The sequence below is a fragment of the Alosa pseudoharengus genome, unplaced genomic scaffold (genome assembly GCF_046254945.1).
Source record: "Alosa pseudoharengus isolate Yale_2024_CS ecotype anadromous, Long Island Sound unplaced genomic scaffold, YU_APseudo_1.1 YU_APseudo_1.1_scf_10, whole genome shotgun sequence".
Lineage (NCBI taxonomy): Eukaryota > Metazoa > Chordata > Actinopteri > Clupeiformes > Clupeidae > Alosa > Alosa pseudoharengus.
The window spans coordinates 20,016,888-20,043,293 of NW_027468565.1; the positions used below are offsets into that span (position 1 = coordinate 20,016,888).

At 43.4% G+C, this 26,406-nt stretch overlaps 2 protein-coding genes across 2 annotated transcripts; one reads left to right on the forward strand and one right to left on the reverse strand.

Moving 5' to 3' along the window:
• Positions 1-58: 58 nt before the first annotated feature.
• Positions 59-2,956, reverse strand: ucmab (upper zone of growth plate and cartilage matrix associated b). The gene is made up of 5 exons (XM_076300992.1): positions 2,826-2,956; positions 2,519-2,587; positions 2,336-2,431; positions 906-1,004; positions 59-705 (listed from the first exon to the last, which is right to left on the reverse strand). The coding sequence occupies exons 1-5, from the start codon at positions 2,881-2,883 to the stop codon at positions 629-631; spliced, it is 399 nt and encodes a 132-aa protein (XP_076157107.1). The 5' UTR covers positions 2,884-2,956; the 3' UTR covers positions 59-628.
• Positions 2,957-4,705: 1,749 nt separating this feature from the next.
• On the forward strand, positions 4,706-26,366 carry LOC143103223 (cyclin-dependent kinase 17-like). Its single transcript, XM_076267043.1, has 17 exons — positions 4,706-4,980; positions 12,811-12,959; positions 15,107-15,271; positions 15,492-15,625; positions 17,953-18,078; positions 18,845-18,901; positions 19,104-19,218; positions 20,281-20,375; positions 20,621-20,683; positions 20,937-21,060; positions 21,514-21,634; positions 23,521-23,618; positions 23,773-23,878; positions 24,361-24,403; positions 24,620-24,710; positions 25,043-25,120; positions 25,266-26,366. The coding sequence occupies exons 2-17, from the start codon at positions 12,833-12,835 to the stop codon at positions 25,301-25,303; spliced, it is 1,581 nt and encodes a 526-aa protein (XP_076123158.1). The 5' UTR covers positions 4,706-4,980; positions 12,811-12,832; the 3' UTR covers positions 25,304-26,366.
• The last annotated feature ends 40 nt before the right edge of the window (positions 26,367-26,406 follow it).

Below are 26,406 nucleotides of genomic sequence, written 5' to 3' on the forward strand. Positions count from 1 at the left end.
ATATGGATAATTTAGTAGTAAGATGTGGGTAATTTAGATTCTTGTTGAGGGACCTAATGTTTATTGAGAGTCAAACAATACCTCAAGTTCGGATTCAGACTATAGAGTTTATTTGAACCATTATACCAGACGACAACATTGAGTAGATTACATTTCATTGTATTTCAGTTAAAATAGATATAATGGATTTAGTGAGGTTTGGTCTCAACCTCTAGGTCCAGGATATGTCTTTACAATGTAGTATAACCATCAATTTCAAACCAAACAAATGAAATGATAGAAAACAAAAGCAAAATGAAACACGAGTTACTTAACAACTAAAGATAATCAGAACACACCACTGAAAAATAACAAATAAAAACTATAAACAAGAAGTAGTTTCTAATGTTTTTAAGACACCAATCTCCTACTATGAAATACAGATGATCCGTATGTGGCACTGTAAGCCTTATTATGTACAGTTTCAGTTCTGATAAGTCTGGTTACGTTAAATCCTTTTTGTAAGGCTGTAAGGATTAAGATTGTGTCGTCATTTTGCACCATGTTTAGATTAGCTCCTCTATAGTGTGCACCTGCTCCTTGTTTCCTTCCGCGGTGATGGCGATCATTCATCAGGCGGTGTGACGTATTAATAGGATGGATCGATGCCATCATAGTGGAACTCTCGGTACTGCTCACCGCCCTCACGGGACCTCTCATCCTGCTCTGTAGGGTCAAAGGCCAAAGGACATTTACTACATCACTTTTATCTGCTTACCTTGGACGGACCAAACTGGACAAGTCCATAATCAATGCTCTGAGGTTTGTCCATTCTCTGTACTCTCTCTTAGAAGTCAGAACAGTGAGTGCTCAAAATTATTTATTTTTTCAATTGATCCAAATGAGAGAACATTATGAGAGCTTACCGTCCCCTTCCTCCTCTGCGTAGTTCTCGTACTTGCTTCTCTGGTTCTCGTGGTACTCCTTCATGCGTTCGTCTGCTGCCAGCCTCTGCCTCTGCTCAGCTGCAAGAATCAGAGGTAAAGAGGCAGAGGGCCATTTCAATGTCTAATTCCCACTGATTGCTCTCCACCTATTTCCACACACACTGATTCAGTCATTTCAGATCGAAATGAGCACGTGAAGACAAATGAGACAGCAGAGATGAATGGGAAAAGAAAGTTACAAATGTATTTCTTGCTTGAGGTAGATGCAGATTGATGCCATTCATCTCTGACATTCTTAGACAACAGGTCAGGTCACAGAAGTTCAGAGAGATCACCTCTGACTGAAGTTCCAAACAACATGTCCTGATGTGCATAGTTCTACATACAAGCCCAAGCATTGTGTTGATGTTATGTAAAGGATGGAAAAAATCTAAATCAGACCATTTTCTGGTATTCACCTCAAATGAAACAGACACGGGACTCTAAGGCGACTTGTAGATGTGGTTATGGAGTGTGCTCCCCTGCCCAGACGCTTAAACTGTGATGTCTGGCCCACAGCCTCTGAGGTAAACAGACTTTATGTAACCAGATGCCCACTACTGCCCCTCCCTCGTTTCCCAAATGCTGGCCAAACTAGTGGTCTGTATTGGCTACCTTGTGGCAATTTGTGCAGATTTCTACGGCTCGCACAGTGGGTCACACTGTCTAAATGTGCAACTTTCTCTGGTCAAAATATAGGCTGTGGTTGCGTTTCACCCACAAGTGATTGTCTTTTTAATTGCATTTCCCATACTGACCACTGGATGGCATCACGCATGTAAACAATCAACTCATTAAGTCACTTTTCATGAATTCAGAAGGTGTAAATTTGGCCCGTCATGGTCATGCGCTCAGCAATGAGGGTGCAGTGGGCATGTGATCCATTCTCTGTTATGTGTTAATCTGACCTGACATGGAGCAGAGCGAGGGGCTGAGAGAGGGGAGGGCCGGCTGCTCTGCTCTGCTCTGCTCTGCTCCATGCAGGCCTGAGGCTCCTGCTTCTGCCTGCAGAGCTGCCCTGGTGCACTTTTGTACTGGCTCAGCCCAGAGCAGCCCAGCAGGAAAGGCACCTGTGGAGCCCGAACTCCTCTTCCAGCTGATTAATTCTCTCTCTCTCTCTCTCTCTCTCTCTCTCTCTCTCTCTCTCTCTCTCTCTCTCTATGTCCTCCTTGTTGTCTCTCTCTCCCTCTTTCTCTCTCTCTCTCTCTCTCTCTGTCACACACATATACACACTTTTTGGATTTAGAACAAAATTGATTGAAAAACCATATTCACGCACAGTGATAAGAATTGATGACAAAATATAATTTAATCTCACTGAGAAAACCACAACTAGAACAGCCAAAACTGGACAAGAAAAAACAACTCACCATTGAGCTCATCCTGGGACTTCACAGCTCTCCTGCTCCGACGTCTGAAGAAGTTAAACGCGTCTGTCTCATGCATGAAGATTCTCTTCATTGCACCTAGGGTGAGCAGTATGTAGATGAGAAGGCTGGAAAAATAAAGCTTTGGAACAGCTTAGAGGAGGGCGAACAGGCTGCTGTTATCACCTTGAGGGCCAGCTGCCTTGGAGTCCGTCTTATCATCAGACACATCTGAACTGTTAGCCCCATTGGACACTGTAAAAGTCCCGCAGACAATGATAATTGACATCTGACATTTTAACAGTTATTCCATTATTATTCTAATATGCAGGACATACATTGTTTATCTTGTATACATTCAATCTGCCCATAAAGAAAGTGAAAACATGCATCACTAAGTCACACAATAAACAGCTTCACATGCACCAACCCCCTGCCCAACTCTACCAGGGGAGCTCTGTCCCCAGCCCTCGCCCGTCTCGGTCATACTCACACGTCAGGGCAACAAGGACAGCAAGTAAAGCCAGCAGCGCTGGACGTGTCCAGGACATTGTCAGCTGGGTCTATGCTGCGGATGGACTGCAGAACAAAGGTGAATGGAGCTGCGACGTGCGGGAGAACTCCTACGAGCTGGGGCTGGGGACTGGGAGGTCAGCTCTGGCAATCCTGCAAGGGGAGGAGCAGCAGGAATTGGAATGGACAAACAAGAGATGGGCAGCTGGGGATGAGAGACCATACAAGTCAATGTTTCACCTGTAGGCTATAAGAGCAGCAGTCTTGGACATTGCATGAATGTGGTTGCTATCTGATAGCTGTAATACTGAATGTGCTGAATGTATGCACATTTAAACAGAGTTGACTTTATTGTATGTGATTAACAAATGTGCATTTAACTGGTCAAGATATACTGAAATGACAACAACGCTTTCCCATGCCTTCATCTAAATTATAGTGGACAAACAATTAAGGCATATCGGTAACTCATGAAAAGGGAAAGGGAAAATGGCTCCTGATCTCCTAAACATGTCAGCACGTGCTCCACAGACCTCTCCATGTCAGGAAGCTATCTCTGCCATCACTGCAAGCTGGCTCCCATGAGGAATTCCTGAACATGTCCAGTGGGCAGGTAGCCTGTTCTTATGAAGCATGAGGATCACTTGCAGTTTGCTCAAACACCAGTGAATGAACTATTGAATGGGGTACTAATTGTAGGGTTGTGTTTGTTGTTGCTCATCAAGATTTTTAAATGCAACTCTTAATTTTCAGAATAATGCATCAATTTACAGATCAGATCACTCAGTACAAATTTGACCAAATTAATCCATTGTGTAATGTAGCCTAACAGGTATTTTAAAGCTTCAAACAGGGAAACACCTGGGTGGTTTGACATAATCTAGCCTATATATATACAGTATATATTTTTCTTTACAATTTCAGTTAGGTCTATCTAAATGGGATTCCAAGAATAAATATGAATAGCTTATACATCACATGCACCCAGGGATTTCATTTGAGGTGCAGGTTTACCTAACGTTGAGGTTGGAAAGCATTTGGACGTTTTGGTTGAATCTGTGCCCTTAAGGAGGTTGATTTTGGGCCCCCACAACAAGGCAGCTCTCTCAGCCCAGCTGCAGTCCATAGAAACTATGCAGGTTTATGTTTACCTAAGTATTTTTTCTGAGAACCACATATGAGTGAATGTGTGAGTTGTTGAAACAGGTATCCACCACAGAAGGATTGGGATCAGTGTGGGACCTGGGTATGTTTATCTGTGACATGCTTGTATGCCTTTGTGTATATGTCCACCTGATGGTTATGATGGATTCTTGAGAGGTCTTACTTTGCAAAAAGAAAGAAAAAAGAACAAAAAAGAAAATGTCACACAAATGTGGTATCTGTCTGATTCAACTTCATGTCCATGGTCTTGACAGCTGCATTTCATGTTGTCTCCATGGACTCAAGGGTTTGTTAGGGAGGGGCTATTATTTTCCATTTTGTTGCGGTATTAGTGGTGAGACATGTATGAGCTTGTGCAGTTACAGAGATTTGTTATGGCCAACCTTTTCCCCTCCAGTTATATCTGAATTGTTCGTATATTACTGTATGAGGTAGTGAGATCATAAAATAGGCTAAGCCAAGCTACAGTCAACTAAGACGTGACATAACACATCTCTTCACTACGATGCTGTAGAACTGATACGCATTTTACGCAACAGAAAATCTAACCGTTGACAGCAGCAGCAGCCTGAACTACAGCTTTTTAAAGCACATTTAACCGTGGTTACTAATGGGGGCGCTGTTCGCCCATTCAACTTGGATATGTTCAGTCGTAGGCTATGCTACAATACTGTTGATGTCACGTCAGGGTGAAGGCGTCACCACCAAGCCTGCGGACTCTCCCTCGTTATCAACCTCAAGTCGTCCAGAGCACTAACAGCAGAGTAACATAGTTTCATTGAGTTGTTTTCAACGACGCTGAGTCTGCGGACATTGGCGTGACACGCTCGGGGGGATTTTACTGCCAGCATAGGCAACACGAAGACAAAAAACACATTGTTTTTGAGGTGACTGGCTGGAAAGACGGCATCCGGCCTCAGAAGAAGCTCCGAGGTGGGGGATAGTGGTCGGAACAGCGCATATCGTTTCTGGTGAGCGCTCTTCGCAGTTCTGCTATTGGCATTCCAGTTGCTGATGGCCACAAGTTGGCGAACTGGGAAAAATATACTTATTTACCAGATTCCTTAAAACTGGGTTTTATTTCTTTCATGCATTGATCGTTCTGTTCGGGTTCTGTCCTGTTCCATTTCGAAAATCCATAACCTACATTTAAATTTACGTGGCTTAGACTTGGGGGCAGCGAGGCTAAATGCTGTTGCTATCTGCTGCTATAATTGTTTTATGGTAAACATCTCCGTCTCCGAGACAAGCCAGTATGTTATAGAATTGCATCGTGAACTTAGTTAGATACGTCTGTTAAATATCCCTTCAGCGCTGCATACAGTCTCTAATTCCAGTAGCGTGCCCATTATTGTCCAGCTTTGTTCTGGGTCTAGCAGCTGAGGTAACTTAACAGGCGGAGTCCATGCTGTGTTTTCAACTAGTGATTTGTATTTTGGTCGCTTCCTTCCTTTCGACGTGTAGGCTTCGTTGTTTGCTCAGGCAATCCATTCAACCGACTCATTGTGTTGGTGTGTGAGGCTGCAAACTTAAGTTGGTTAAGCTAGCTGATGTCCCTTCAAAAAAAAAAAAAATCCAATTCTATTGCAATTCTGTTACATTGACAATAGTCTAGTGTTACAGATTTTCTGCATACCAGCCCTCAGTGTAATTGATCGAATTTGTTATAAATAAGGACGGTGTCCATGCTATATTGAGACTAGGCTAGGCCTACATAAACATTAACTGATCCTGAAAGCCTCTTTACATGACATGAAACCATGAGTTGAAAGTTGTTGTGTTTTTATTTCCCACAACAAAGCCAGTAGCAAAAGTCCTCTCTAGCAATGAATTGTATGGGCCTGTGTGCTGTCTTGTTGTCTGTCTGTGGGGCCACTAGGGACATTGGTCGGGCAATGCAGAGGGTCAGCAGATTCCAGCCGCAGGGCAGCCAGGTGACACACTTTGTTTTGACTCCACACATCCGTGTGTTTCTATGGTGAGGGCCTTGGGGTTTAGGTTGGCTGGGTAACCTGACCTGTGTGGCGCGGGTGACAGCAGCTGTGGTCATGTCTGTCTGATCTGCGGAGGGCCAGTATTACCAAGGCTCCACATACTGTATCAGATGGGGTTTTGCCAACTCTGTGCAAACAGTGTGTGTGTGTGTGTGTGTGTGTGTGTGTGTGTGTGTGTGTGTGGACTCGAAGCGTGCATGCCTGTGAGCTTATGTGTGCTTTCTGTCGTCCTGTATGTGTCGGGGTATGCCAGTGCTGCATGAGGAGTGATGGGTTCTCTGTGTGTGGGTGTGCGCATGCAAATATGTGCATGGTTATTTCTGCTGCCTAAAGCACAGAGGGTACATTCTGTGGTGGGCTCGAGTCGAGTGTGTGTGTGTGCGTGCGTTTACACAAGCATGAGAGAGCTCATGTTAAATGGACAGACCAAGGACATCTGTTTGAAGGTTAATATGTCACTACTGTACTCCCTGAGGAACAGCTGTCCTGCCACTTACCACTCTCCTATCTATACATAGCAACGAACATGAACTCTTCCTGTTTCTATATTGGTTGTATGTACAAAATAATTGGAGTAGCTTGAGCACTGACAATGAACTTAAAAATAGAACAAATGTTCTTTTTGCATGTTTTAATCTACTGTCAAGGATATCACTTGTGTGTGCTTTTGTAAATATTTGGGGATACACACAGATGGACAGGTCACACTTATTTGGCTTTTCAGAGACTTTGGAACCATACTGACCTGTCATATGTTGGTGTGTGTGTGTGTGTGTGTGTGTTCTGTGCTTATGAAAAGCATTAGGGCTGAAAGCGTTACAGAGCCTATAGCTCAACACCCAATACAAGGTATGACTATTACTGTTCCGCAGTGCAGTCCTTTGTAATGAGTGTTATTCAGTGGTCTCCAGTGTTATTCAGTGGTCTCTGTTCTCTTCAACAGTCATAAAGCTGTGTCTGTTTTTTTTTTTTTGTAATTACATGGAAGTCCAGCCCAAATCAAATTAGGATGAAATGTCCAACCCCATTTTTCTGTCCTGTGTACAGGTCTTGTACCTCAGAGTTCCTGTGCTCATGTAATTTCTTTGATTTTGTTTTCTCTGAAAGTGTAAGGCTATTTTCCAATATCAAACTCTTTTAAAGTTTAGTTTTAGCACCCAAAGCCCATTAAAGCCCAATGAAGAGGCTTAGAGTTTAATCAATCCCTAAGCTGTCTCTGGAAATTGTTTTGACTGATACTTTGAAACTTTCCTCAAGAATGTAAAGGGTTTGTACTGTTTTAAGGTTTTAGATATACGTACCTGTAATCAGTTCTAGCACATAACCATATCTCAAAATCATAACATGAGCATTAGGACGTCTTGTGTGTGCTTGTGTTTGGCATTTAACATTTTACTTAGGCTGAGGCCAAGTTGAAACTCAAGAACAAGAATGCTTTCCATGATTAAGGATTTTTTTACATGAAGACATGAATTATAAATGTGTCCTTATTTCAATAATGAACAGCAAGATATATCTCCCATACAGAATCCTGAATGGATTCAACTTATCCTACTCTTTTGGAACTTTATCAGGTTGAAGGTACATTTGTTGCTGGGTTTCCATCCAAAGTTTTAATTCAAATTTTGTCTAATCGAATAGGAGAGTCTTTAAATTCATAGTCTTCAAAGAGGGTGGGTTGACTCCAGATTCACATAGTACATCTAAGGCTTCCTGGAAATTTCTTGGTAGTTCATTCGTAATCAAATCACATTTGTTAAACTTACACTATGTGTTTCCTTTACATTTGCCCTGGCTGCCTTTTTTTATCCTATAGATGTTTACAACTCTTCCCTTGATTAAGGGAATTAATTCACACAACATAGTGGATGGAGACGCTTTTCCTTTTTCATGCAAATGAGTTGGATGGAAACCCATTTAATGACTGGGCTCTGTAAGGCTAGGGATTGTTGTTGAGCATGTGCTCATCAAAGACATTGACAAGGACTCTGTTGTGAAGATTGTGGGGAAGTCATGCTACTTTGGGCCCTCATCCATCGCTTGTTATCGTTTGATCTGCTCTGACTTTAGAAGGATTAGAAAATGTTTGTTTTTTTAGCATGTTTACTCGGTACCAGGTGAACTCTTCACGTTTCAAACCACTTTTTGGAATGTAGACAGTGTGCAATGCTATTGAGTTTTGTTTGGAGCAAGCGTGTCAAGTAGACTGGTATTTGGATGTTAATACCTTTAGGCATTTTACACCTGTCACCATCAGCTGCTGGCCCGTTTTTACTATTGCTTGAGCTTCTGCTATGTGTAATCAGTCACAGGGTTGACCCATTGTAACACACTGTAACTGTTTGGCCATAGGCTATGACAGCCCATTGCCATGGCATCCCTGTCAGAGATGCTGAATGACATAATGTTGGAGATGGGGGACGACCCTGTTGCCAGCCTCTCCGTCCTCGGCGGCTAATCTATCCGCGCCTACCCATGCCCACTCTCATCACATTTGTCAGAAGGAATTTTCTTGGTCACTGCGTGGCCCCTGTTGGTGACGGGCCAGAATCAAGAAAGATATCCCCTGGATTTAGCTCTTAGTTTGTTTCTATACTAGACTGATTTGTTTCTGTTTATCCAAGAATTTCAAAATTTTCTCAATTGTAACCTTAAAAGCGTTGTAAATGTTATAAATTATTGTAAATGTTTTAATCTCTTAAAAATACTTGGATTGACATTTCACATATTGTGATTTATCATTTTCTGTATTTATTACTGATTTTAAGAAAACCCTAGTAGTGAATATTTAGGTTATTTTTGTAGATTTCTCCACTGGGTGAGGTGGTATGTGCCAGGCTGGTTGCATCTCCCTGGCCTGTTAAATAGAGCAAGGCAGACGCTATTTACACTCGAGTTTAAAAAAAGCATCACTCAAGCACTGTGCTTATATTAGGTAACAGCAATTTGTAAAACCCAGACACTTGCTAAATATCTTGTCATTTCTTGCCTATATTGCATGTGTTTGTGTGAGTATTTGCCTTTAAGATGTAACCCACCTTTCACGATCACAACTATTTCACGTCAAACATTATGCTTCGCCCACTACTTTGACACTGTTCTGGTGACAGGGACTTCTGGAAGGGTCAGCAGGAGGTCAGCTCCCCTGCCTGCTTGTGCTCCACTTCCTGTGTGTGTGTGTGTGTGTGTTGCCCTGCAGCCCTGGCCCGTGTGACTCTTCCCCAGCGTAAGTGGGACAGCACAACGGGCCGCGGCGCTGACTGCCTCCGCTGGGTCACCTCCGCTCCAATCCCAGCATCCTCCAGCCCTCTCTCTTCTCTCCACTCTCTCCTTTCTCCTCTCTTCTCTCTCTCTCTCTGTGTCTCTGTCTCCCCTCCAGGGCAGTGAGTGGCTTCCATTTGGCTGGGCGCGGAAGAGCCCCCTGAATGCTCCCAGCCTGTTCTGCATCCCACCGCGGTGCTAACTAGAGCAGTTAGGGAACATAGCCTCATCCAAGCGTACGACTCCTGTCTAGCAGCATTAAGGAGAGAAGGCACTGAGCTGTGGCCCAGCATCTCTCTCCTCTCCTCTCCTCTTGTCTTCTCACCTCTCCTCTCCTCACTCCTTCTTCCCCACCTTTCCACTCACCACAACAACCTCCTCTCTCCCCTCTTGTCTGACAGTAATCGCAATTCTCATCGTATTTATTCTCTTCTCTCATTCTCACCTTTTTCATTAGCCTCCTTTCGCTCGTTCCTTGTTTCTTTTCTTTTTATCTTGACATCGTTCTTCTCCATCTTTGCACCCTCTCCACAGACTTGCAGTGGTGTGAGTGGAGGGCGGTGGAGGTTTGCAGGAGTGGGGAGATCTTTAAAGTCTCTGATGAGCTGTGCATTGCAGCTCCGCCAAGTGAGGGTTGCCATAACAACAGTGCCAATGTCATTGAAAGAAAGGCCTTTCTGAGGTATTTTGTCATTCTTCAGGGAATGCTACATCACCCAGAATGCTCCAGTGCAATCGCAGGAGCCTATTCTCTGCTTGTTTCACCTTGCAAACAACATTGTTTGTGATGTTTGGTCAAAGTTAACACTGATTTGACTCATTCACTCATTCTCAGTTTGCAGGGGCCTGTACTACGAAGCGGGGTTTCTGGCTTATCTGGGTAACTTCGAGAGTAACTTGATCACGTGTGGCGTAACTTCCCGATTAACCTGTACTACGAAAGGTGGATAGGTTTTAACCGAGGTATGCTGCCATGGCAATTTACGCTGCATCTCAAACCTGCTCCGACCAGGGGCCTGTACTACGAAGGGAGCTTAACCTACCCAGATGTAACCAGGTTTTGTCAACCCCGGTTTAACAAAGTAACCCTGGGTTACATCTGGGTAGGTTAAGCTCCCTTCGTAGTACAGGCCCCAGGTATCTTCACAATCAAGCATCTCTTTGTGTTGATCCATAAAAGACACATTCCAATGTTTCTCTATACACCTCATAATGGAACTATTTTCGTATTCTTAGCAGCTGTGCAACTGTTCAATCCACATTGTGTTTTTTGTTTTTACATTACATGACATGTATTCCTGTCATGTCAATTCTCCTTTTTCCGTGTCAGTGATGCCGAAGGCAGTTTAGGGCATTTAAGTGTAACCAACTTCTGGAATAGATCCATCCCTGATCTGGAGTCAGCCGCTCTTAACCTTTCCTGCACTTCCTATTTCTCTCGCTGCCTCTGGGATATCAGCCACACGTTCAGTCACATTCACTGCAGTAGCACACATATGAAGCAAGATGAAACGGGATTTGACGAGAGAGCCACCCTGAAGTCATCTAGTTAGCCATCTGCTTTTATTTTATTATTATTATTATTATTATTATTATTATTATTATTATTATTATTATTATTATAACCTTTATTTAACCAGGTTAGGTTTCAAGAGAGACCTGGCCAAGATAGCAGAACAAATAGTTACACATCCCAATCACAAAACAAACACAAAAGAGGCAAAGACAACTCAAGTGCATTCCAGATTAAATAAAAGTGCCATTAATTAAAACATTTGCACTAGATGGACTCATGTTCTATGGCTTTAACAACACCTTCAAAATCATTTAAGGAAATTAAACATTGTAGTAACTTTTTCACTAAGTTCTGTATATGAAACTTAAAAGAAAGGTGGTCATCAATTAAAAATCCTAAGTATTTATAAGATGAATATCTCAATTGTTTTACCCTGATTGGTAACAATATTCAGGTCTAACTCATTCTTTGAGATTCTTCCTTGAGTTTGAAAAGACCATTACTTTGGTCTTCTCAGCATTAAGCACAAGCTTTAATTGATAAAGCTGTGCTTGCACTCTGTGAAAAGCAGTTTGCAAATGCTCAAATGCCTTCCTTATGGTAGCAGCACAACAATAAATAACAGTGTCGTCTGCATAAAAATGGAAAAATGCATGTTGTACATTCTCCCCCAGACAGTTTATATAAATAGTGAATAAAAGTGGGCCCAGAACAGAGCCCTTGGGGACCCCTTTACAGATTGGTGCATATTTTGACGTCAGGCCTGCAACTTGCGTAGCTTGAGTCCTATCAGTGAGGTAGTTGACAAACCAGCCCACAGAGTGCTGAGACATACCTATATTGATCAGTCTATTAACTAGTATGTTATGGTCAACAGTGTCAAACGCTTTGGACAGATCAATGAATAGAGACACACAGTGTTTCTTATCATCAAGCGCTTTGACTATGTCATTAATTACTTTTGTAGCAGCAGTGGTAGTGCTGTGTTTAGTCCTGAAACCAGATTGATGCTTAGATAAAATTGACTGAGCGTTTTAAGTACTCTTTCACTTGTTCACTAACCAAGGATTCCAACACTTTGGCCAATGCTGAAAGTTTTGAAATGGGTCTGTAATTATTAGGCAAGGTTGGGTCACCTCCTTTTAAAAGTGGTAAAACATAAGCAGACTTCCATACCTTGGGGATTTTGTTTGTGACCAGTGAAAGATTAAAAAGATGTGTCAGAGGTTCAGCTAGGATATCTGCAGCTAATTTGTTGTTTCACAAATGGCACACGTGTGACACATCAATCCTTTTTCCCACTAATGTCACTGGCATTGTGACAAGTAGGCCTGAGTCTCCCTGGGAGTTTGTTGTGTAGCGGGCAAGGCCACAGAGCAGGGCCCAGGCGCCCCTATAATTAAGCCATAAAGCCTTGCACCCTCTCTTTGCACTTTTATGGGTGCTTTGTCAGTATGAGCTCTCCTGCTAACACAAATAAGGAAATAAATCTTAGATACAAGCTCATTTTGTTACAGTTACACCTTATTGGTGCCACAGTATTTTCATGTCTCTTTTGTGTCTGTATGTGTGGTGATATTAGCCAAAAGCTCTTTTTTCACTATTACAAATTAGGCAGTGTTGTGAAAATATTTTCTTTTACAGAGAGGCTATAAATTTCAAGTATTACTTTTTGAGATCCATCCATGGTCACGTACCTTCGTATTTGGTTAAATGCGGGTTACTTTTTCAGTGTCACGGGCACGGCCCTGCTTGCAAAAACATGAACTCGACTTCGGTTGGCTAAGCAACGGTACGTTTTGCTCTGTCATTCAACTTCACCTCATTAGCAACCCACTGGACTAGTCCTACCAGTCTCACCGCTTTCCATGAATCACATACAGGACAGGAAGCCCTCATGACAATGGGTGACATTTGTGTCACTCCCCGCAGCAGCTTAATGTGTATATGGATTTGAAACGACACCTAACCCCCCCCCCCCGTGTGTGTGTGTGTGTGTGTGTGTGTGTGTGTGTGTGTCTGTCCCACAGGCCCCCCCTGCCCCTGAGCTCCATGGAGAGGATGAAGAAGTTCAAGCGGCGTCTGGCGCTGACGCTGCGCGGCAGCCACACGGTGGAGGAGTCGCTGTCCGAGCTGGCCGAACACATGACCATTGAGGAGAGTGCCCTGAAGGACGGCGGTGAGTGCCCTGGTGGTCCATGGTCCATGACCTTTCCGCTGTCCCTCGTCCCTCCACACACACACACACACACACACACACACACACACACACACACACTGTGAACTTCATGAAATTTGAACTTGCAATGCTATCTGATAGCCAGTTTGAGATAGGACAGGATTCTGCCTGGGGTCCCATGCTAATCTACTGGGCGTGTGGGAGTCCCCAGCTCTGGGGTTGGAGAAGGAGATGAGTGCTGCCTACTGGCCCATTGAGTGCTGCCCACTGGCCCATTGAGTGCTGCCCACTGGCCCATTGAGTGCTGCCCACTGGCCCATTGCCACAACATGAGTGTGGCTATCTGACTGCACCATTAACATTCAGTGTAACTGGCAACATTTTGTGCTGTTACTTTTGCAGTGGATGAATGTTCAAACAGAGGAGGTAAACCCCTGGATATAGTTTGAGTGAGTTCAATGCATTAAATGGAATTGGAAGGAGAGAGTCAAGGGGGGAAAAATAGTTTCCAGCACCTTTTTTTTTTGCAAACACAAGTATGTCTCTGAGGTCATTTGTTGGAACAGCTGACAAAGTCTTCTATCAAATGTTACCATGGCGTTGCCTTGGCAGTGGGGTCTCTTGAACATTCCAGACTTTCCATGACATCGCCTCCGTCGCTCTGGTTGCTGAGCCTGATGGGAATCTTTTCCCAGCCTCATCGGACTCTTCTCTTCCTCTCGCTGAGCTTGTGATATATCTCTGTGGAATCCACTCAACAAACAGGAACTATTTTACCTGGCCTACTTAGACTGACTTAACTGACATTTTTATGGCAATATATTAATAGGTACAAAAAACAAAAGTCTACTTGTAATCCTCATATGACTTTGTACGACATCATTCAGACCTGGACTATACAGGAGGCATGCAGCAGGTTTCACAGATTGCCTTTAGAGGTTCCCATAACTTTAGCACTCTGAGTGAGAGACCCAGGGCCCAACACTAAATTTGGAGAATACAATCCGTGCAATCTGTGCTTAGTACGTTAAGATGTATTAGAAAGCCTAGGACCCAATATCTTATTATGCAACGCTGTGTATCGCTGCAGCTGTGCTTTGAGCGGAAATGGGACAGCTTGACTTGTGTCAATGTAGAGGTCCGTGATGGGGTATATTTTCCCTTAAAGTCCCTTAAATCCAATTCAGCCATCTGCTGGATAAGCAGTGAAAATACATTTAGTAAAACCCAACTCAAGTGGGCTTGTGATCAGAAGAATGATCACTTCCGCCCCCTCGGTTTGTTTGGGCAGGAAGTATTTCTCAGTAGTAAGTAAGAGGATATTGTCATCCAGATGACTTCGCTGTGCTATTGAATCTTCACACAGTGAAGTGTAAAATGACTAGTTACATACTCAGCCTCAGAATTGCTTGCCATTGAAGTAAATACTGAGGTCCTCAGCAAAATGTTCAACATACAGTAAGGGATAGACTACGATTTACTGCAGCGGTAGAGGACAGTGTTTGTGTTGAGAGTCGGGGGTGTTCCCAGTCACTTATTACTGGTCTACAGTAATGATTAGTAATGACAAAATACTATTATAATATATATTTGGAGAGCACACATCTCGTGAGAAGTATATTAAAGAGACACTATGCTGCAATTTGGCACTATTTCAAGCATGTTTTAGAAGCAACTAGTGTTGGCATAGGATAACCATTTGAAGGGCAGACAGCCACTCCTGTCATTCCAACTAGCCACCAGGGAGGAGGAGGAGGAGGAGGAGGAGGAGGTCTGTGGTCAGGGTCGGACCACCCTGCTAAAATGTAAAAAAAAAAAAAAAAAAAAAAGCATTCACAGCATGTAGTCACCAATGATATTGCCACCAGACATTGCAATGCTAGCAAGTTTTTTGTCAATACTGACAGGTGTATTGTTGTTGTTAGTATGTATTTGGTCTTTTTTAATTGTGTTTCTTTTGCATGCCTTTTCAATAGTTAGATTGGACCAGAACTCCTTGCTGCTGGTTTAGCTCATGTTGTCATCCCTTGTGTATATGTTGTATAAGTGAAGTAGAGTTCATAGTCAGCATACAGACTATCAGCACTATGAGAGTTTGCCTAAAGGTGTAGCAGGTTGACTGATACAGGTTGGTGTCTCCTTTGCAGACCCTGCAGTGAGGAATGGACGACCGCACTCCTCCCACAGCGTCCACTCGTTCCTGAACCAGTACACAGGCTCCTTCAAGAAGCCGCCCCTCCGCCGGCCTCACAGCGTCATAGGGGATAGCTTGGGTATTCCTGTGGCTGCCACCCGCAATGGTGGCCATTTAGGTGATCCATCTTCCTCAATCTCTCAGGGACCACACCTTAACATGAGTATAGTTGTACACAGATGTCCCCCTCACAATTTGTAATAATGTCAAGCACATCTCCAAATAGTTACCCACAATATGGCATTCAAGTTAATGAAATATTAAATCCCAAAATCACATTTGAGGGTTGACTTGTTTTGTGGGACCATTTTTTTTTACTGCCAACTGCTGTTCTCTAGGCATAGTCCACGAGAACCAGAAGATGGGCTCGGACGGGGAGAGCGACCAGACCTCCGGGACATCCTCCGACGAGGTGCAATCCCCGACGGGCGTGTGCCTGCGGAACAGGGGCGGTCGGCGGATCTCTGCTGCGGTGAGTCCACCCTAGAGATCACTCGTCACATGTCCAGCTCAGTAACATAACACCCACCCCCCACCCCCCACAGTCAGTTCCATGGCATGCCCAGTTGGCCCTGCCCTGTCCTGCACTGACCTCAGCCTCCCAGCCCACCTCTGCTCATTTCCCTCTGGCCGGCAGCAGGAAATAGAGATGGATTCTCTCTTTGAATCCGCCGCTCTCCAGGATGTTTGCCCACAGAGCACATTGTTCACATGTTCCTATAAGACCACATAATCCCCTCGTGGGCTCCACGCAGGCCACATGACCATACATGACTGGGGGAAATCAACATCAGTGACGAAGAACGCTGCCTACATGCTTTGTCCCCGAGCTTACGGATCACGGATGTCCAAACTTAGCTCACACTGCTAGTGAAACAGGAGAGCATTAAAGAGGACACTGGGTGTGTTTGGTTCTGTGTGTGTGTGTGTGTATGTATGCTTGTGTATGTGTGCGTGTGTGTGCATGTGCGTTTGTGTGTGTCTATCCCTTTAAAAATGTTAAATGTTCAGACGTCCACATACCCCTCTCAAACCAGTTTTGTCCAGTGTACAGACCCTCTTGAAGATCCACTTTGTCTCCATCTTATATCAAACACATGACCGTTTGATGGGACACTTTCAAGTCGTTCTCTATCAAAACCACATCAGAGCTCTTTATGTGCTCATCATATCAGTACTGCATAAACTGTGTTACGTGTGGTAATGCTTAAGGTAAACTAATACATTAAATTATGTTGGTTTGGATTTGGAAGTGTAATCCATTAGTTAAGCAAATCATAAGCTTCAACGTTTAGCATTGGATCTGTTTTTTCATGTTAAGCAAGGCAGTAAGTAATGTTATTTAACAGAGCCTTCGTAGAAACCACTACCAGTGCTTTTTCATGACTCAATGAGGCATCCTTTCCAAACTGTGCCAGGGAAAATGAGGCAGATCCATTTATTTATTTATTTATTTATTTATTTATTTGGGAGGGATTACATTACCAGGATTATTGTAACACAGTCCAGATGGGTTGTGGTGTGAGCGATTAAGAGAAGCTGATTGGGGGGTATCAAAGGTCGGCTGATGGCTGGGAGGCCTCACTGGGGGGCACCGGCCAGGTCTCATGTCAGGACGGGACTTTGTCACCCAGGACACGGAATGCCCTAATTAAAAGGCCGAGCTAAAGAGCGCTAGCGGAACCCAGCGAGTGCGCTACAGCATTAGTGGTCAGTAGTTGGCATGTGCGCCTGTCTGAACTGAATGTGACCGTTGATTTTTGATGGATGCATTCATCTATTTGGGAATATTGCCGTTTATGGATTTTTATTTTTGCCTTATATTGTCTACACAAAGCAAACGTAAAACAGAGAAGAATTTGATTTGAAAGCACCTCTTAAAAATGCGAGGTCCAGTGGGTTTAGTGGGCCGGTGGTGGCGGACACAGTGGTCAGTCCTGGTAACTATTGAAATGTCATGAATGCGCTGTTGCGTAAATGCGTGACTGTTGCCCACACGTCTGCACCATGGTTACTTCAGCGTGGGGCGCTGCGCTGGACCTAAGCCGGTCAGGGAGTGGGATTAACGGTAATCTGTCAAATAGTGGAATGGTATGAGGGGGAAGCATGCTGAGTGTGTTTGGTTGTGTTTATGTGAGTGTGTATGCCTGTGTCTGTGCCTGAGTGTGTGTGTGTGTGTCTCTGTGTCTCTGTGTGTGTCTGTGTGTGTGTGTGTCTGTGTAGGTTACATAACATGTCATTATGTCCAGGGTTTATGACTGATCCCTCTCTGGGTTTGCGCCGTAAACAGTGATTCTCTGGCTACTCTCATGTGCACATGTTGTTGTCCTGTCCTGTGGCAGCGGAGGCAGTGGGATGGGGCACTGCAGGGCTTGAGTCACTCAAAAACACTGACCAGCATACAAGAGAACATTTATGTAAGCTGTATGTACACCGTTAAAACCGTAAAGTTAACTGGATGTGTTGCAGGCATACAGTCCTGTCGAAGTAGGAATAGTCATGTTGTCACAATCACAACATAAGCCTTAAGCATCAGAAACACAGGCTTTCAGCTGCTTTTACAGATTGTGCTCAGTGATATCTTTAATTTTTATCAGATGAGGCTTATTTAGCCATTTATCATTGTGGTGATGTGGTGTCATTCTATTTTTGTTTTGTTTGTTTGAGGCTCAATTTGTAACTAAATGCTTAGCATCCATCAGGCCCATTCTTAGTCATGCTAGGATGGAGAAGAGGGGTCTGGAAAGAGCATGTGCTAGCAGCTGGTGGTCCATAATGTGTCTGTTGTTTGCTTTCTAGGACCTAAATAAGCGCTTGTCTCTCCCGGCTGACATCCGGCTGCCAGACGGCTACCTGGAGAAGCTGCAGATGATCAGTCATCAGTTTGACCAGCCTCTAAGTCGTCGCTCTCGCAGGGCCTCTCTGGTGAGTCTCTCTCTCTCTCTCTCTCTCTCTCTCTCTCTCTCTCTCTCTCTCTCTCTCTCTCTCTCTCTCTCACCCTGCTTGTACAGCCTCATGTTGCAGGTGTTGCTTTGAATCCGGTAGCTCTTGTGGCCCTTCCTTGTTTTTCTATGTGCTTGACCACCCCTGCCCACTCACCCATGTGTGTCCCTGCTGTTCTCACCTCTCTCTCTCTCCCTCTCTCTTTCTCTTTCTCTCTCCCTCTCTCTCCCTTTCTTTTTCTCCATCTCTCTCTCTCTGTCTGTCTCTCTCTCAACCCCATCCCTCTCACCCATCTTTTCTTACGAACTGTCTGAGTCTTTAAGACTCAGAGATTAATGGATGAAGTTGCCCTTTGAAGGTCATGTGCTAGTGCTACACTTTTCTATTGTGTCTATTGTTCTGTGCTGCCATGAATCTCTGGCCCGCTCTCCTTCACCACACGGGCTCGCCTTTGTGTCTGAGTTGCAACAGCTAGAGACGGGCTACATGATATGTTTGCATTTTCTTGTAAGTGTATAGAGTGAGAATGACTGGTATTAGGATGGGATGTATACATATCTGACCCCATGTCACCTAATATTGTGTGCCCCCTGCTGTTCAGGGGATGATTTGCAGGCTTGACAGGGCTGTTGAAAATATGCCTACCATTTCAATGTGATACTGATCAATTTAAAGGAGTTTGTTTGCCTGTTGTTTGTATTTGTTCCATTTTTGGCAGTACTAATGTCAGTCCCTCTCTGTGTTTCAGTCTGAAATAGGATTTGGAAAACTGGAGACCTACATAAAACTGGACAAACTTGGGGAGGTGTGCAACTCTTACTACTGTTCAGATCTGCCCCTTTCATACATTATCACTTTATGGATTTTTAAATATGTAAAATTGAAAGAGGGATAAATGTACTTTTTTAAAAGTGTTACTGGAATCCCTCTTTGTTTCACCACATATCCCTTCAGTTGGGTTTGCTGGGGTTCTTAATTCTAATGAGCTGTTGCTTGTGTCGGCCCAGGGGACGTATGCTACCGTTTTCAAGGGCCGCAGCAAGCTGACAGACAACCTTGTGGCCCTGAAGGAGATCCGCCTGGAGCATGAGGAGGGAGCTCCATGCACCGCTATTCGAGAAGGTGTGCCAACTGCGGGCACAATCCGTGCCAGTGAAAACAGTTCCTAAATACCACAGACTCATAAACCAATCTCTCTTTAATGAGGAGCTTCTGATGATACACGTTAGTTAGGATGTGACATTTTAATGGTTTGGGTTAAATGAAAGTTTTTTTTTTTTTTTTAAAAAGAAGTATGCACTGGTTGTCACAGTGCATTAGCTAAAACGTATGTGGGGGAATAAGAAAGGGGTTGAGTTGTGGATGGGGTCATTCGCTGGCATTTAAGGTCTAGAACTAGAGAAGCGTAAGTGGGGCATCTTTGTTTGTGCTTTCCTGAGAGATTATTCAAATGTCACTTGTGCCTCTGCTTGTCATCCTTCATCCTGTCTGAAAAAAAACCCCACATTTTCATCCCTCCTAATGTCCTTTTCTCCCTCCTTCTATCCCTCTCTCTCACGCTCAGTGTTTTTTTTATCTCTCATTCCTCTCTCTCACGCTCAGTGTTTTTTTATCTCATCCCTCTCTCTCATGCTCAGTGTTTTCTCTCTTCTCTCTCATCTCTCTCATACGCAGTGTTTTCTCTCTTCTCTCTCATCCCTCTCTCTCATGCTCAGTGTTTTCTCTCTTCTCTCTCATCCCTCTCTCTCATGCTCAGTGTTTTCTCTTCTCTCTCCCTCTCTCTCACGCTCAGTGTTTTCTCTCTTCTCTCTCATCTCTCTCTCTCTCTCATGCTCAGTGTTTTCTCTCTTCTCTCATCCCTCTCTCATGCTCAGTGTTTTCTCTTCTCTCATCCCTCTCTCATGCTCAGTGTTTTCTCTTCTCTCTCATCCCTCTCTCTCATGCTCAGTGTTTTCTCTCTTCTCTCTCATCCCTCTCTCATGTTCAGTGTTTTCTCTTCTCTCTCATGCTCAGTGTTTTCTCTTCTCTCTCATCCCTCTCTCTCCTTCTCTCTCTCATCCTTCTCTCATGCTCAGTGTTTTCTCTCTTCTCTCTCTCGTCCCTCTCTCACACTCAGTGTTTTCTCTTCTCTCATCTCTCTCTCATGCTCAGTTATTTCTCTCTTCTCTCTCTCATCCCTGACAGTGTCCTTACTGAAGGATCTGAAGCATGCAAACATAGTGACACTTCATGACATCATCCATACAGAGAAGTCCCTCACCTTAGTGTTTGAGTATCTGGTAAGACACATGTTTTTTTGTTTACACCACAGCCACATCACTACGCACCTACCAATGTGCTGTCTCAATGGACCAAATATATGGGGTTCCATGTCTACTTTTGTTGTTACACATATTGGAGATTACTCAGAGTGTCATTGTTTGTGACTTGTGATAGATACTGAGTCATATGGACAAGTCATAATGGCTGTGTTTGCCATCTAACTGTGCTGTAGTTTCACCTTGACACTTAACACCCTCTACAGGATAAAGACCTGAAGCAGTACATGGACGACTGTGGGAACATCATGAGTATGCAGAATGTGAAGGTGATGATCTGTTACATGATGCTCCAAGTGTTACATGATGCTCCATGTGTACATGCTTATATGACAGACTGGATGTGTTAGAATTTTAACAAAGCATATCTTATCAAGGTGAAAAAGCAATAGCAAAACGCATGTAATGCTCCAAAGTGTGTGTGTGTGTGTGTGTGTGTGTGTGTGTGTGTGTGTGTGTGTGTGTGTGTGTGTGTTCATCATGTACTGTGTTCTAATGGCTTGTGTTTCTCTCTTGTTCTAGATCTTCCTGTTTCAGATCCTCCGTGGTCTGGCTTACTGCCATCATCGGAAAGTTCTCCACAGAGACCTTAAGCCTCAGAACCTGCTCATCAACGACCGAGGGGAGCTCAAGCTGGCTGACTTTGGTGAGGGTGCCAACAAGCTGCTATTGTTTCCACGCTTTTATGTCATCTTTTTTCAAGCAAATTTTCAAAACGGCTCTTGAACACAAGCAAATATATTTTAAGTAGGACCCAGGAAATTAGAGTATTTTGTTGGTATCATGCACTTAACATTTTCCAACCAGAAAGAAATTCCTGCTGTTCCGTTTAGCTGAAACACATGGATGGCTTTTTTTCCACCTGCCAAACAATAGCAGTACTTTAGTGAGCCTAGTGACTAACAGTAATTCCTTAACACCTCAACTCAGACTATAAGGGTTGTGACAAACCAAAGAAAATGAGTCACTCTCACCTGTTGATTCCATATGTAGATACAATGGACACATTCAGTTCGGTTGTTGTTCGCCTGGCTAAGAGAACGGTTGTTGTTAAGTCATGTATTTCAAATGATTTATTCTTTTCTTCTTTTAACTCCAGGTTTGGCCCGAGCTAAATCAGTCCCTACAAAGACCTACTCAAATGAGGTGGTGACTCTATGGTATCGGCCTCCAGACGTGCTCCTGGGTTCCTCCGAGTATTCCACACAGATTGACATGTGGTAAGAGCGTCACAAGGGCTCTAGACTGTAGTGATCCTGCCCATGCCACAAACATTCATGAGCAGGATATATAAGGAGTTAATATTCATAGCAAATGGGGCGGTGGTAGTGTAGTGGTTAAGGAGCTGGGCTAGCGTGGAGTAGCCTGAAAGTTGTCGGTTCAATTCCCAGCTTCCACCGTTGTGCCCTTGAGCAAGGCACTTAACCCCAAGTTGCTCCGGGGACAATGTGATCCCTTGTAATATAGCTGACATATATGTAAGTCACTTTGGTCAAGAAGTGTCTGCTAAATGTAATGTAATGTAAAATGATGAGAAATGATTATGAACTGCTATGTCAGTCATCTTGCTTATCATCCAAGGTAGCTCGCTATTGAACGCTTACATTTCTAAAACGGTCCTTAATTATGATTTGCTGAATTGCGTTCAGTGCCATTGTAACACCCAGCACTCGAGTCCGTAGCTGTTCTGAAATTACTGGAACCTACGGCCTTATTGCTTAATTTTGCCTTTGTCATCTATACATTTGGGACCACAATAGAGAATGGTGGATTTAACATCAGCATAAGACAGGTAAACAGACAACGTAGATATATACTAAATATATTATACATTTTATAGTTACTGTTAAGTTCCATTGTACTGTGTTGTCCTTGATCCAGTCAGCATATTAAATTCAGATTTTTTTTTTCTGAAATTAGGCAAAAAGAATCTTAGTCTGAGCTTCTGTGATTTGAAAAGAAATTATTCAGTGCTTGAATATATAATGCTGGACAAAGAGGAATATAAATCACTACAGACTCCAACTTTAATCTATCTTATTTTTTATTTCTCTCTTTTTTTCTTTCTCTCTCTCTCTCTCTCTCTCTCATATTCATATATATACATTATATAAAACATTTCCCCTCAAAACATTTCTCCAGTATCTCAAAAATGTATTTGCTCATAGTCACTGATGTGAGAAAATCTCTTTGAAGTGAAAGTACAGAGATGAAAGTGCAAGATTAAAGCCACAAATAGTCTAACTTTAGTCCATGCCAACTGTGCTATTTTTGTTTTTTTTGCAAGCCAAGTCTGACGACGTTAGTTAGTTAGCGCCCTAGATTTAGTAACAAAAATGTGCAGAGTAGCTCTAAAGGATGAGCGGCATCACTTTGTGCAGCCTCCTGAATGCAGTCACATGTACACAGGCAAAAATGAGCATTCTTTCCTATCCTTGGAGACTGTTTTGTTTTTTACCGAATCATCTGTTCCATAATAAGAAACCATAAGGCTATTTTCGGCTGCCGTCAGGATAATCTGGCCATAGGTTTGCCAGATGGGCTCTTTAGGTCTGTAGCAAAATCATGCTGCTTGGGAATCAGTTTTGCCCAGTGATGGTGAAACAGAATGAGTAAATATAGTCTTGCTGTAATAGGATTGGAGAATGTTTTCTCAAGCATTCTCCTACACAACTACACTACCTGTCCATGTGAAAATGGCAATAAGGAATAATAAATCTTATTTGTCTTGTCAACATGTACTGAACACATAGTGCAAGTCGTGAATGCAATACATTTATGAACCCATTAATAATGGCTACAGTAGATTGTTGTCACATCCAAAATAATATTCCAAATCAAAATAAGATAAGATTCAGCATTTCAGAGTGAATCATTTTTACCCTAGGAAGCATTCAGTCTCATATTCACATATTGCAGTTCAGTCTCAGAATCTCAGTGTAGTTGAACGTGCGCACTAACATCCTCAATACTAAGCCTGTTTATTGATAAGGGCTGTTGAGGTTCTCTGACAGGAAATCTAGTGACACTAAAGATGGGCAATTTTAATCGCCTTTGGGTTGATGTGTGTGACTGAATGCCCTAATCATCCCTTATCTCTCCTCAGGGGAGTCGGTTGTATATTCTATGAGATGGCCGCTGGTAGGCCCTTGTTCCCAGGGTCCACTGTGGAGGATGAGCTGCACCTCATCTTTCGGCTGTTGGGTGAGTAGAGACCTCTGCAGGTTGCACTAGGTATTGCAAGACATTTTCCTAATCTAATGTTCCAGCAGCACTGTCATGCTGTTTAGTGTGCACGCTGCCCCTGTTCTCTGTAATTGCTTGTAAACATTAAAGCAGAACGATCCCTCCCCCACAGGCACTCCCACCGAGGTCACATGGCCTGGTATTTCCTCCATCGATGAATTCAAGTCCCACAGTTTCCCCAAATACAGGCCCCAGCCTTTCATCAACCACGCTCCCAGGTAGGCACCAGGGCCAGTCTGATGGGCTCATTGAGATTGTATTAAGTGAATCATTACAGTGGTATTGAGTTATTAAATCGCGTTCATGCTTCAGCACAGTAGGGCCTTGAGACGGCTGAGTAGCCCTTAGTAGGGCCATGAGACTGCTGAATAGCCCGAGAAAGAGCAAAGCCCTGCCAGTGCTTCTCTGATGGCGACACTCTCACTGTGTGTGCGTGTGCGTGTGCGTGTGCGCGTGCGTGTGCGTGTGTGTGTGTGAGGGAGAGAGCACATATGTGTCTCGCATCCTACAAGGATATCCTGTTGGATTCCTGAATTTGTTTCCTGTCTTTATCCAAGCCTGTTTGCAGGGTTAAAGGCATAGTAGTAACTATGCTAACAGAAAGGCAACAAATGAGTCATAATGACAACATATGAACACAACATGAGGCTAAGTGCTGTGAAATACTTCTCTATGAGTTGTGCTCATGTTTGTTTTCCAGATTGGACATAGATGGGATTGACCTGCTGTTGTCATTCTTACGAGTGAGTTTTCTTTTACTTATGTTAGGATTTTGAAGGAGGATGGGCTAGTTACTTATTTAGTTACTTATGTTCTCAAAACATTCCCAAAACATTCCCACAGGATTAAACAAAACTCTACCTTTTGTATATGCATGGATATGATTTTGTCCTCTAGCAATGCCACTCATTCACATGAGACCGAATCTCAATCATTGTGTGTTCTTCCTTCTTAAAAAGTATGAATCCAAGAAGAGGATCTCCGCTGAGGAGGCCATGAAACAGCCATACTTCAGGAGTTTAGGGGGCCGCGCACACACACTACCAGAGAGTGAGTTCAGCCTCTCTCTCTCTCTCTCTCTCTCTCTCTCTCTCTCTCTCTCTCGCCATTCAGCAAACTTGTGCTCTTCTTCCTACTTTTCCTGTCAATAGTCAGGGCTTCCTCTTGCATGTATCTTGAAAAAATGTTCCCAAAATACATACAAATTCCGCTATAGTGCAGTTATATTTATGAGGTATATGTGAATGAGTGTACATCATTACACTTGACATCAACAGCACAGAAAGTCAGCACTGGTGATGCCAGACTCTGTAAAAGTGATGATCTGCCATCATAATGTTTATGAGTACTGCTTATTTAACAGAGCCACCTTTTCTGTACAGGTTTATCTCTATTTACACTAAAGGAAATCCAACTGCAAAAGGATCCAGGCTACCGGAATTCTGCCTTCCCAGAGACAGGTGCAGATCACCTTAGTGGCCGTTTACATCTTTAGTAACAGATAATGTCCTACTTTACGACATGCTACAATATTAAATCTCTCTCTCTCTCTCTCTCTCTCTCTCTCTCCTTCCTTCTCCTTCCTTCCTTCCTTCCTTCCTTCAGGAAACGGCAAGAACAGAAGACAGAGTATGCTGTTCTAAAGTCCTGCTCTTCACCATTGTCAAATGGAGGATAGCCTGTCCAGTGTTGTGGACTAACCGCACCCTGAATTGTGTGAGCCCCATTGCATGATATGACGTGTGGATGATGAGAGAGAGACCCCGCCCTTCCCCTCCCTCTCACCAAACCAACCAACCACATTCAAAATGGCCCCCGTGTCCAAGACCCAGGGCAGCTGCATTGGCCGCACAGGTGGTCGGGAGAAGAGCATGTACAAAAGAGATGTGTTGGGCTTTTATTTATGTGAAAAAAGAACAATGCTGCTAAACCAACTACTGTCTTTTAACCCTCAAACCACCGTTTATCCCTTTTTATATAATTTTGGTTTGATTTGGTTATTATTGTTTCTCCTGTGTATTCTCATTGTGTAGACAAGACACAGTGTGTACAGACCCTTAGTTATGAAATGCCTGTCTGCTATGCTGAGACTGAACCTGTATTTGTGACTTTGTTATTATAGTTATTAACTCTAAAGCCCTCAACACATTGGTGTACATTTGATTTCTCTCCTGTCAACGGTTACTGTTTGGCCCCGAGTGACGGGCGTGTGATCTCGAGGTGTATAAAAACCGGGTTTGGCAGGAACTCCTTGTTAAAGTGCCACCATTAGTGTTCACCTCCTCATGCATCACGGCTCCTCTGGGTCCCTTACTTTTGTTAAAAAAAAAAAAAAAACCTTCATTGCCAGGTTCTCCCCAATGCAACTGTGAGGCAGGGCTGCAGTTTGGAGCAGACTGCCCAGACTTGCAAAACTTGCCAGCTGCATTACTGTACTCCATGTGATGGTTCAATGTGAATTTGACTGAGTTTTTGTTTTGCATGCCAGTCATAGGAAAAAGCACAGTCACTGTCTTCACATTGAGGATGTGTCCATTCTGCCGAAGTTCTAACTAATACTGACATCATAGTGTTAAGAAATATATTTTGTATAATAGCTTTATTTATGAATATTTGTCTTATTGTGGTGGTATGTTGGAGGAGTTTGACCTCCCTCCCCATTTGAGCTTGATCTTTTTCAGAAAAAAGTCACCTGATTTAAGTGGACCCTGTGTGTGCTTTGTTTTTGTTGTCTGGTGTGTCTGCT